Source organism: Anabrus simplex, chromosome 2 (assembly GCF_040414725.1).
Source record: "Anabrus simplex isolate iqAnaSimp1 chromosome 2, ASM4041472v1, whole genome shotgun sequence".
In the NCBI taxonomy this organism is placed as follows: domain Eukaryota; kingdom Metazoa; phylum Arthropoda; class Insecta; order Orthoptera; family Tettigoniidae; genus Anabrus; species Anabrus simplex.
The window spans coordinates 425,097,626-425,111,448 of record NC_090266.1 but is presented as its reverse complement, the minus strand read 5'-3'; the positions used below and the strand labels follow the sequence as shown (position 1 = coordinate 425,111,448).

Below are 13,823 nucleotides of genomic sequence, written 5' to 3'. Positions count from 1 at the left end.
TTGTTGGGAATTACCATGTTTTGGACATCAGTGTTAATAGAATTAATGTCTATTCCAATTTTAACACTGTTATTTTAAATGTTAATTTGTTCATTGTGTTTACAAATGTCTTTCTGGTAATGTATTTTTTACTTAATATTAAGATTATAATTAACTACAAATTAGTTATAAGTAATGTTAATAGTGTTATGTCTTAACCTTGAGAAAAGGTATAAAGGCTGAGGATGCTGGGAAGTCGAGCAAAACTCGTCCCTGTTAATGCAGTATTGTAGTAAAATGATTTTCTAGCAACAAAAAAAATGATGTATTGAATAGGTGGAAAACAAAAATGAAAATCGTATGCAAATTATAGCAAGTTTCAATACGGGTCTGAACATGAGAATAGTTACATGCAATACTAATGTCATTCCACGCCATATCTCCACTGACAGCTCGGAATGTACCACTTAGACGAGCAGCTCGTCTTCTTTCTCCCAAGTCTTCCCAATCCAAACTCTGCAATATTTTTGTAACGCTACTCTTTTGACGGAAATCACCCAGAACAAATCGAGCTGCTTTACTTTGGATTTGTTTTCCAGTTCTTGAATCAAGTAATCCTGGTGAGGGTCCCATACACTGGTGGGGTTTTACCATAGACTTATATGCCCTCTCCTTTACATCTTTACTTCAACCCTTAAACACCCTCATAACCATGTGCAGAGATCTGTACCCTTTATTTACAATCCCATTTATGTCATTACCCCAATGAAGATCCTTCCTTATATTAACACCTAGATAATTACAGTGATCCCCATAAGGAACTTTCACCCTATCAGTGCAGTAATTAAAACTGAGAGGACTATTCCTATTTGTGAAACTCACAACCTGACTTTTAACCCTGTTAATCTTTTTTTTTGCTAGGGGCTTTACGTCGCACCGACACAGATAGGTCTTATGGCGACGATGGGATGGGAAAGGCCTAGGAGTTGGAAGGAAGCGGCCGTGGCCTTAATTAAGGTACAGCCCCAGCATTTGCCTGGTGTGAAAATGGGAAACCACGGAAAACCATTTTCAGGGCTGCCGATAGTGGGATTCGAACCTACTATCTCCCGGATGCAAGCTCACAGCCGCGCGCCTCTACGCGCACAGCCAACTCGCCCGGTACCCTGTTAATCATCATACCATTGCCTGCTGTCCATCTCACAGCATTATTGAGGTCATTTTGCAGTTGCTCACAATCTTGTAACTTATTTACTACTCTATACAGAATAACATCATCTGCAAAAAGCATTATCTCTGATTCCACTTCTGTACTCATATCATTTATATATAAGAAAACATAAAGGTCCAATAATACTGGCTTGAGGAATTCCCCTCTTAATCATTACAGAGTCAAATAAAGCCTTGCCTCCTCTAATTCTCTGAGATCTATTTTCTAGGAATATAGCAACCCATTCGGTCACTTTTTTTTTTTGTCTAGTCCTATTGCACTCATTTTTGCCAGTAGTCTCCCATGATCCATCCCATCAAATGCTATAGACAGGTCAATCGCGATACAGTCCATTTGACCTCCTGAATCCAAGATATCTGCTAATATCTTGCTGGAATCCTACAGATTGAGCTTCAGTGGAATAACCTTTCCTAAACCCGAACTGCCTTCTATCGAACCGGTTATTAATTTTGCAATCATGTCTAATATAATCAGAAAGAATATCTTCCCAAGGCTTACATGCAATGCATGTCGAACTTAATGGTCTGTAATTTTCAGCTTTATGTCTATCGCCCTTTTCTTTGTCCGCCTCCGTAGCGTAATGGTTAGTGTTATTACCTGCCGTCCTCGGGGGCCCGGGTTCGATTCCCGGTACTGCCAGAAATTTAAGAATGGCAGGAGGACTGGTATGTGGTTGAAATGGTACATGCAGCTCTCCTCCAGTGGGGGTGTGCCTGAAAAGAGCTGCACCACCTCGGTATGAGGACACGACTTTACTTTACCCTTTCCTTTATACACAGGGGCTACTATAGCAACTTTCCATTCATTTGGTATAGCTCCTTCATGTAAACAATAATCAAATAAGTACTTCAGATATGGTACTATATCCCAACCCATTGTTTTTAGTATATCCCCAGAAATCTTAATCAATTCCACCTGCTTTTCTAGTATCTTTTGTATCTTATTGTAAGTGTCATTATTATCGTATGTAAATTTTAATACTTCTTTAGCATTAGTCACCTCCTCTATCTGGACATTATCCTTGTAACCAACAATCTTTACATAATGCTGACTGAATACTTCTGCCTTTTGAAGATCCTCACATACACACCCCTTGTTCATTAATGATTCCTGGAATGTCCTTCTTGGAATCTGTTTCTGCCTTAAAGTACCTATACATACCCTTCCATTTTTCACTAAAATGTGTATGACTGCCAATTATGCTTACCATCATGTTATCCTTAGCTGACTTCTTTGCTAGATTCAGTTTCCTAGTAATTTCCTTCAAGCTCTCCTATCTTCCACAGCCATTTCTAACTCTATTTCTTTCCAGTCTGCACCTCCTTCTTAGTCTCTTTATTTCTCTGTTATAATAAGGTGGGTCTTTACCATTCCTTACCACCTTTAAAGGTACAAACCTGTTTTCACATTCCTCAATAATTGCTTTAAACCCATCCCTGAGTCTGTTTACATTTTTATTTACCGTTTTCCATAGATCACAGTTACTTTTTTAAAACTGCCTCATGCCTGCTTTATCAGCCATATGGTACTGCCTAATAGTCCTACTTTTAAGACCTTCCTTTCTATCACATTTATTTTTATTACGACAAAAACAGCTTCATGATCACTAATACCAACTATTACTTCGGTTTCTCTATAGAGCTCATCTGGTTTTACCAGCACCACATGCAGTATATTCTTCCCTCTAGTTGGTTCCATCACTTTCCAAATCAGCTGTCCGTCCCATATTAACTTATTTGCCATTTATCGGTCATGCTTCCTATCGTTCACATTACCTTCCCAGTTGACATTTGGTAAATTCAGATCTCTCGCTACAATCACATTCCTTTCCATGTCGTTTCCCACATAGCTGTAAACTCCAAAGACATCAAGTTGCCTATTATCTTTAGAAATGAGCCTTACACCAAGAATGTCATGTTTGCCAACTTTTTCGTAGCTTACAAATTCTTCTTTCACCATAATGAATACCCCCTCCTACCATTCCTATCTTATCTCTACGATACACAGTTCAGTTCCGTGAGAAAATTTCTGAATCCATTAAATCATTTCTCAGCCATGATTCAACTTCTATTACAATATCTGGTAAGTATATACCGGTATATATTAAATTACTGAGTTCTATTCCTTTCTTTATAATACTTCTACAGTTCAACACTAACATTTTTATGTCATCCCTACTTGACTTCCAGATCCTTTACCCTTATCACCGCTCCCTAGACCTCCCCGCTTCCCTGAATGTACCTCATTATAACCCTTCCAAACAAGTTTCCTAACTTATACGTACCACTGCGGTTTAAGTGAAGGCCATCTGAGCGCAGATCCCTATCTCCTAACCACCCATTAGGATCTAGAAATCTCACTCGCAGTTTCCCACTTACCCACTGTATAGTCTCATTTACATCCCCAATCACCCTCCAGTCAGTATCCCTCCTACTTAGTATTCCATTGATAACAATCTCCGCTTCCGTGAACTTCACCCGTGCTGCATTTACCAGATCCCACACATTCCCAACTATGTTGGTACTTATACCAGCTTGCCTCATGTTGTTGGTACCGATGTGAAACACTGCCTGCTTCTCCTTCTGCTTCTCCTTCACTTCTACTTTCTTCAACATATACCTTAACCTAATTCCTGGATAACACTCTACCCTGGTTCTCTTTCCTCCACACACTTTCCCCACATGTCTTACAGTGGAATCCTCCATGATCAGAGCCTCAACCCTACCCACCTCAACTGATCCCCTCCCCTCCTGGTCAGCCCAATCTTTACTGACAGCTGCAGAAGCTACTTCCTCCTCCCTGTTCCACCTGACTTTTCCTACCCTCTACTCTACATTTCCCTTTCCTACCATTTCTCTTCCTCCTACTTCCACACTTGTAAACAACAGTTCCCTGTTCCTCATCTTCCCTCTGTTGTTCTACCTGCAGTGACTCATACTGAATTCTGATCCTGAATAGAGCCCTTAGCCTGCAATCTCCTTCCCCTTAAAACATTAGACCACCTGTCTTCTACAGTTCTCCTGTTTCCTTTCCATCCCTCTTTTACGCCTACTGTATCCTGTATATTGTTTGAGGGAGGCCTACCTCCCTTCCTCTCTTCTGAGAGAATCCTAATTATCTCCCTCAAACATTCCAACTCCTTTCTCATACTCTTTAATGCCTGGCCACACCCACAGTTCCTACACTTGCTCTCCTTAGCCATTCTTTACGGAAAAATAAAATAATTATTTTGTGCAAAAAAAAAATGAAAGGAAAGAAATATTGTCTAGGATATTAGACAAAGTTTACACGCAATAAGGTAATTTTCATACTACTACACCTCAATACTTCTTAGTTGTACTCTATTTTTATCTTACAACACCCTAACAGGATAAAAACTGCCTTTAATTACTGAATACCAAAAGGAATACACAAGAATTACACAATTCTAAATTGCAGTTAAGCCTATCCTAATTACAACAACAGAATTCTAGTAAGAGAGTTTCTACGGATATCTCTACTATAGGCCTACTACACAAATATCTTACAATAATAGAATAAGCACGCTAATTTCTCATAGATATTACTTGTATATTACAGTACACTACAATAATTTTAAACCATGTTCAGACGTATCCTAATTACAATACTGTATGTTACTACTGTACCCGGATGAGATAGGCCCTAGTTTTCATGATTTAGTTTTTATACGATAAATACAGATATATAGGAATATTAAGTTGAATACAGTGTCAGTTTTGTGTGAACGGAAGGATTTCAACATATCGGGACAGTCCGTCGCCACAGTTAAGCTTGTCATTATGGGGAAAATATTTCTTGGTCAGAAGCTAAGAGGATTAAATCTAGAGCTCACAACAACAGAAGTAATGACTACACGGAAGTGAAAGAATATTTATTTCTGAACAAGGGCGAGCCAGGTGTCTCACTGATACCGAGAATATGACGTACCAGTATTTTCCCACGCCTCGAGGCATTTTGTGTTGTCAAGTTGCAAGGAAGAAATTTTAAACTAACCGATGCGGTGTTGACCAATGGGAAAATTTATCATAGGCCCACAGTTAAACCAACATAAGAGAAACTCAGAGTGAACTCCAGTTAGCTTCTCCGATAACAATAATTAAATTATTCCAACCACAGAATTGAATAGAGGGGATTTTTGTAATATCATTCCCGTGTTGATTAATAGTAATTATCATAAATTAAAGTAATGAATTCTTGGAAATGACTCACGCTATCTCGCCATTGGTCAAGAAGAGCACGCCATCAGGGACGCCGATTTAGCACGCGAAAGGTGGAGGACAGGAATTAAGTGATATTTCCATGATCACCGAACGATATGAGTTCAGAATACGACACATGAATGTGTATCGCAAGTTTATTAAGTGGGATAAATCAAGAGATCCAAATCCACCTGCATATGCCCCCTCCCCATGAGATGACCACGGATGACCTCGGCGGGAAACCATATCGTCCATAAATAACCAGTAGTGGGACCTCACATCACCCAGTTGTTACCAGTCACCAGTTGTGACCGGTCGAGCTTCACATCAACCAGTCGTTTGAAATAATTTGTTACGCTGACGCGGTGACTCTGTCGGTACCAGAAAACTCATTATAGATTCTGTTAGAGTGAAAGTACGTTAGTAGTCATGAAGGTGAAGACGAACAGTGATAATTATTCAGTATATCGAGTGTAAATTATCAGTATCACTGTATGTGAAATTAATACATTTCTCAACATTTCATGTGTTGGAATTTAAAGGATCGACAGGAACGCTGATAATACTTTTTTAAGGCAGTGTTCAGAGCCTGAAATAAATATTTCATGATAGACGGTGTAACAATTACTGTAGCAGGCAACTGTAGGAGCGAGGCGATCGCAGGACGGCATCGTATACTTCAGGAAGTGCGGATTGAAGAACGCGATACGTGCTGGTTCGAATGAAACGACACTTCGTCGTAATGTGTCACGACGTGTGATTCGGGCTAAAGGAAGAATAATTGTGCAAATGTAATGGGTCTAGAGGCACCTATAAGTGTTTTTTTTTGTATAAATTAATGTAAATTCTGTAAGGAAGGTATTAATCATGGGTAGTCACCCAGAAGTATTTTATTGTGTTAAATTTATAAAGTGCGATATGATGGACGAGTAAATTACCATGGGGCCAGCAGGCCTCTCATCTGCTACGAGACAGTGGAATTCTACATAGGAATGAGTATACAAATTTGATATTTGGGGATGTTATCGCGACTAAACGGGGTTCAGTGTAAATTAATTGTGGTTACTTAACATGGTCCGCCTCCCGAATCCATGATTTTAATTTTTTTTTGTTAGATGGACGAACTAATTTATATTAACGTTATAATGGGTTAGATTAATTAATTTGAGTATTTGTTTGTTATATATAATGTAAATATGGGATATATTTCTTTCAATTAATGCATGCTGTTTGTAATACTTTGATTTAAGTTCATTTCAAGTGTTAAATTACTCTTTGTGCTAACCCATTTATTTGATTTCAATCACTGCAGTGATTATTTGTATTTTAGTTAGGAATATTTTCTACCAGACAGCCAGATTATGAAAGTGCCAGAGTATGTAAAATTTGTGTTGCGTACGGAAGGTCATTAAAATAATAATGTTCTATCTGCTTTGGGCGTTCGTAAGTTCTATATAATAATAATAATGCTCGGTGTGTTTGCGAGAAAGAAATAATAATAATGTTTGTGAGTTGGCAAAGGAAAGTAAATTAATAATAATAATAATAATATTTTGTGCGTTTGCAAGTTAAAGTATAATAATAATAATAATAATAATAATGCTCGGTGTGTTTGCGAGAAAGGAATAATAATAATGTTTGTGAGTTGGCAAAGGAAAGTAAATTAATAATAATAATAATAATAATAATAATAATAATAATAATAATAATAATAATAATAATATTTTGTGTGTTTGCAAGTTAAAGTATAATAATAATAATGACAGTGCTTTGTGAGTTAGCCAGTGCAAATAATAATCAACGTGGAGATGACATGTAGCGTTAAAGAATTTAATTCACGTAGTCAGTTTGATTTTACGTAAATTGTTGATTTCACGTTTGGACTTTATTTTAACCATTAAAATTTGTTTAAAAGCGATAGAGGCACACGAATTAGAATGGTCACGATATGTTAAAAGCCCAGAGTGGTTTGAGCCCATATTTAGAGTTGGAAGTCATGAGGGACGAATATCCGGCGTGAAATAAATGGAGCCGTATTGTTTGTAATGATGAAATAGATGAATCTCAAGGCCTAAGATGATATAAAGTGCATATTCCGGTGTTATTAGTGGCAGAATCCACGCACCGAGGATTAATTTACGAATAAGGAATAGTTTAGCAATCGCCGGCATTGGAGGTATTTGCCCAGCCGCGATGTGCCATAGGTTGTGAGATGTGTCTTGGGAGGACGTGTGTCCCCATATAAATTAACAGCAGTACGAAACTGAAGGTACGGTCCCGAATACCGTGTTGTCCCGACCGACATAAAGCAGAGCTTGGTGGTTCATAACGGGATTTAACATATGTGACTAAATTCTAAAGAGTGGAAATTAAAATATCATCTTTCCATTTTTAATAATAATAATAATAATAATAATAATAATAATAATAATAATAATAATCCAAGTGAATCTTGTCTTAAGTAACTTGCTTAGTGCCAAAGTAGACCGAAATTGTAAAGGTTTATGCATTTAACCATAAATATCGCTAACGGTAGTGTAAACGTGAAATTAGGATACTATAATAATAATAATAATAATAATAATAATAATAATAATAATAATAATATGAAGAGGAATAATAATAGGAAGGATTTATTCGATTAATTTGAGAATAATTATGGTGAGATCAATGTAAGATATTAATCCCATGATGAATAAGTGACGCGATAATGATAATCTCCACTGATGGAAATAATGATAATAATAATAATACTGTAATAATAATAATAATATTTATTAGGAAACTGATATTAAATTGTGCGGATAAATTACGAGGAAGAACGACCCTTCGTTTGAAACGTCGGCAAAGGTTGGCATGTAATCATCCCGGATGACAAATGATAATAATCAAATCTAGGATTATAATTGAAATTAATGATAATAATAAATTAATGGCAATCAAAGAATATAATAATGATTAGATAAAGAATGATAATTATATTATTTAATCATAGGAGGATATGATAGGGACAGTCATCCTGTGTCGAACTGCTCAGAACCAGATGTGGGGTTTTCACGGGGGAGATTGTTAGCGGATGCGAAGATAACCCACGGACGGCACATGTCTTCATTGTCAGAGCGTAGTAATGAACCTTTCCGTACGTCTTGTCGTATTGACAAGTGTAAATATTGAAATAGGCTTTGAGTTAATGAACTCTACCTGGCGTGTTTGTGAATCTGGAAATAATAGGCTAGAGTTTGTCCGTACTATAAATTCCCGTTTTTTCGAGGCGATAACATTTCCACAGTGGGTGTCCGGCTCACCAGAATGTACATACTGAAAGTGTCTCATGTCCAAACGGAACGAGGAGATGACCGTAAATAGTTACTGTCATGCCTTCGTCTCCGAAAGAAGATCTCCAGCGATGAAACGTCCATGCATACGGATGTGAATTCGACCCCCAGTAACCAATTGGGGCGAATTCACCAAATGTTTTACACTACCAGAGTAGTGAGGTAAATCCAAGTAGTATGTCATTTATTTTTCAGGATGGAAGTGTCCCAATGTAATAATTGTAATCATGTGTAGTTTGCAAAATAAGTGAATAAATTGCTCCTCATTGCAATTTCAATAGGAAACAGTTTCCGTACCTTTTTATTGTAGTTAGTCAATTATGCCCATGGAATTTAAGTTGTCACTTCCCAGTCCTATTGTGGAGTCAAAAATGTGTATCCGTGAATGAGTCGTCCCCCGTTACCGTAATTTGCATGCCCCGTTCATCCCTGTGTTCATATGATGTGCCGATATATAATTCAATTCAGAAATGAAAATTAGAAGTTTGAAATTTGCAAAAACTACTCAAAGAATACCAACAAAGCTAAATGCTGAGACAGATTATTATTAGTACTATTTTATCTTACCATGCTCTAATAGATACACATGGAAGATACACCCGAATATAGCAGGCAAGATACGGTGCTATCTAAATATAGGTACCGTATCTACACTACAATTATCAACTGAAATGTGGTTATATGATGTTTACAGCTGGTGGATTACTATTATTTTTCCTACTACACGGGATGGAAAATAAAAGTGTCCTTAAATGATGAAAAATAAGAGTTTGTCTACAATATGTTCTGTCAAAACTATGCCAGGAGCTTGAACTCAATATTATTGGGATATAGGAATTAGATTATTAACTTTTACTTGATGAATAAACAAAGGTACAAAGTATGCCAGGAATACAGCAATCAGCTGATTTTTGTATTTGTTTACACAACTTCCATGTGCATGTACTCTTTGATCTCGTCGGAATGCAGCAACAATCGTCAACAATCTAAAGACTGTTGAGTACCGTAATTATCCAGTGAAGTACCGTGTATTCTCTTTAACTTATTTTTAAATCGAAGTTTACAGGCCTATTGTGTTATTGAATTGAATAAATTATTACCTTCGTGATAGTTGAATGGATATCTATACGAAATACCGGAAAAGCTGAGGAAGTTACAACTCCTTATGATAAACTGCCATTGTAAGTATTACACCAACGAACCTACAGATATTTTAAAATATTTTTTTAAACTTAATATTATTACCTAAAGTATTTTCTAAACCTAAATTCGAAACAAGGTACACCTAGCTAGCCTACTTAACCTAGAAAGTGTAATCTGCTGAACACCAACTGAACCACTTGTTATAAAATTAAAATAAATATCACTACTCCCAGTTTCTACGAACAAGCATTAAACACCAATATATAAATAGCACTAAATGGATCACACACACACAAAATTAAATAATTTCAATAAGTTTTAACTATTTTATCACTGCAGTAATACAAGAGCACTCTCAATAGCCAACCATTCACAAGCGCATCCAACAATGGATCCACGTGTAGAGTCACTGTACTGTGTTGTAATGCAGACGGAAGGAAGAGATTTTCTTCCCTCGTCATACGAAAGTTCGATAAGCCACGATGTTTTAAGGGCATCAGGTACTTTTCATGCCAAGTACAAGGCATCTAAAATGCATACAGTACAGTAATCCAATGAATAAAGCACTTGCACAGGGGAGTCAGTATAGATTTCTCCTCGTCTTTGAATTATGTCTTCTTTTGTTTTCATTGCAAGGTTTTGTTTGCCAGCGAGTTATCCAATTGCAATATTTGAATACTGTAAATGCACCTTGTTGGATGGATACATTTTGGAAATAGTTTTCTTTTTTTAATGCCATTTGAAAGGTTTGAACCGTGAATCAAGGTTAATTGCATGCAGTAGCGAGTCTTAGAATAATTTGTGATGCTGCAAGGGTTGGCATTTCTGAATTACGAGTTGGTGGTTAATTCGAAACCATTCAATTCGAAGTCCGATTTTTGCATCCCAACGACTTTGAATTAATGAGATTTTGCTGTATATACTGTATTTCCAGCATGAATTCTACGTAATATGTAAATATTGATCTCATTTTCATACTCAGGTCAGTGTATGAGGGTTTTCTGAAAACGTTTATTTCTTTTTTCTTCCAGCTCCTCTACAGGTGTGTCCAAGCTATTAACTTGTCTCATGACAATGCTCATGCTCAGATGGATGTAAAGCTACGCAGTCTTATTTGTTTGGGCCTTAATGAACAGGTGCTTCACCTCTGGCTTGAAGTTCTGTGTTCATGTGTTGAAGTTGTCCAGAAATGGTAAATATGATTTCTTGTATTCAGATAATAATTCATTTTCAATGCAGTTTCATTTGTAAATTAAATCAGAACTCTCTGATTATGCTATAGAGTGAAACTTTATTTTGCATATTAATTTAAAATTCAACAAATTTATTTAACTCTAGATGTTTTTGTTTTGGTAATTTTTAGAAATATGTATTATGTTCTATTGGTTTTTCTATGTTAATTATTTGTAGTTTTCTTTCCTTGTGTTATTTGCTTAAATTATAAAATGCTTCATACTCAGGAGGAACCCATCCTACTTCAAGGTTGGGAAAGTATAATGTTGTTATCATCGAAAGCGCTGTACAGTATCCATTTTACAAATACAATATTGGCTGATAATGGAAGACTCGGTGCCTGTGAGTGTGGCAAGCCCATCATAATAATAGCCTATATGAAGCATCAGAGTGGATCAGAACAAAAATCTAAGGAGTACCTCAAAGCGACGCGCATCTACTTTGGTGCGAGAATTGGACGGATGTCATTGATCAACAGCCCAATCTAGGAGCTCTCTGGAAGAAGAAGAAGAAAAGAGAAAAAGAACCACCACCTTCTTGTCCACAGGAGAATGATGGAAATTGTACCTTTGGATAGTGCAAAAAGCATCCACCTCTGTATAGGAAGATAAGCTCTTGAAGATAGGAATTACATTTCGGCGTATCTCGCATGTGTTCCATTTAGAGTGTTGCAAGAACATTTCCAGAAGTTGATATTTCTAGACTATTTGTCGAACAGTATGTCGAGCTGACAGGCCAAGAGGCAGATCACTAGTGATCTGCATTTAGGGTAGTCGCCCAGGTGGCAGATTCCCTATCTTTTTTTTCCCTAACCTTTTCTTAAATGATTGAAGAGAAATCGGAAATTTATTGAACACCTCCTTTGGTAAGTTATTCCAATCTCTAACTCCCCTTCCTATAAACAAATATTTGCCCCAATTTGTCCTCTTGAATTCCAACTTTATCTTCATATTAAAGACACCACTCAAACTTATTTGTCTACTAATGTCATTCCACGCCATCTTTCCACTGACAGCTCGGAACATACCACTTATTGCAAGAAATCAGCTTCATTTCCCGTATCAAATCTTATTTAAATTAAATCAATAAAAGTAAATTTTCACCTTTTTGATACTTATATTTGCTTTAAGCGAATTATTTATAGTACATGTTTCATTCTTTCTGAACATCTTCAGCTATGTTACAATGCATAGGTAAAATTACAAAGAATTTTTCATCTTCTCAAAAAATATCATAAAAAGTATCGTGTTTTGCTTAAAAACTATTTGAATTTCAAAAAGATAAAAATAATTAAAATCTTTGAGGAGGGTTGAGTGGGGTAGCGAAATGTGAAGGGAAATGGATCTACTTATATTCTAACCTATTTTTAAATAATTTCTATTCACTTGAACAGATGTTTTTTTAAAAACATTTCCAACACTTTTGTTCACTGTGATGTGTATGTTTCTTAGTTGTTTATTATTAAAAATGTTTTTGAAAAAGATTTATTTCTTGTCGATGTTCCGTTTTTATTTAAAAACTGTTCTCTTCAGCTGCTCTTTTCCAAGGTGAATGTTGTCGTTTGATTTATTTTCATAGAAATGAGTCTCTTGAAATCTGTTTATTGCAGGATCCCTGAAGCTGATTGCTGTCTTATTGTTGTTATTACGAAAAGAGCAGTTAGGGGCACGCAGCTGTGAACTTGCATCCTGGAGATAGTGGGTTCAAACCCCACTGTTGGCATCCCTGAAGATGGTTTCCTGTGGTTTTCCATTTTCCTAGGCCTTTCCTATCCCGTCGTCACCATAAGACCTGTCTGTGTCGGTGCGACGTATAGCAAGTAAAAAAAAAAAAAAAAAAAAACTTGTGTTTGGTGAGTACGGAGAGTGTTCGAAGACCTTCCAATGCCACCGTTGCAATAAGAGCTTGACATTGTTTGCAACATGTCAACGTGCATTGTCTTGCGACACGATAGTGCGATCGTCTCACCATAAATGTGGACGTTCGCGCTGTATAGCCGGGCACAGGTATCACTCCAGATATCGGCAATAGTAGCCACTGTTGGCGGTTCGTCCTTCAGGCACAGCATGCATAAGAATAACACTTTCGTATTCGTATGCTACAATCAGCGTAAGCTTCATCCAACTGGGTTCCTGCCTGAATTTCTGTGGACGTGGCAAACCTGGGTGACACCATTCGTTCCATTGACGCTTTAATTCAGGCTCGTAGGCTTATGCCCACGTCCTATCTGTGGTATCTGTCCAGATGGATGCCAGCCAGTGCATACTGGTGCCATTTCTATACGTTGGTGAGTTGATTTGGAAGCCAACTGGATGCAATTTTCGTTATGTTAAGACATTTCGCCAGTATGTGCCACACCGTTTGACTGAGACCAACCTCTACGAATTCACGGACAGTCCATCGATGGTCTACGGAAACGAAACAACTCACGATGTTAATCTGACTTTGAGAAATGGACAACTGATCTATGCGATGCATATTCACAGTCTCATTCTGACCCACACGAAACGCCTTGTTCCATCGTGTAACAATTCTGTACAGTAACACATTCTCGTCACATAATCCTATTACACCAGGTCGAGTACACAGACACATCCTCAAGGTAACGGGGAATAAAGACACCATTCTAGAAAGACGTGAGTTAAGACATATAAACTTTTCATTTCCTTTCCCTTCCGCAAT

The 13,823-nt window shown here is 37.1% G+C and overlaps 1 protein-coding gene across 1 annotated transcript in view; it reads left to right on the top strand.

Moving 5' to 3' along the window:
* The window catches only part of LOC136862876 (small G protein signaling modulator 3 homolog), a 312,577-nt gene that overhangs the window by 284,481 nt on the left and 14,273 nt on the right, over positions 1-13,823 (top strand). Inside the window, exon 16 of the mRNA XM_067139149.2 lies at positions 10,940-11,100. Within this exon, the coding sequence (XP_066995250.1) occupies positions 10,940-11,100 (161 nt within the window). The remainder of the gene's footprint in view (positions 1-10,939; positions 11,101-13,823) is intronic.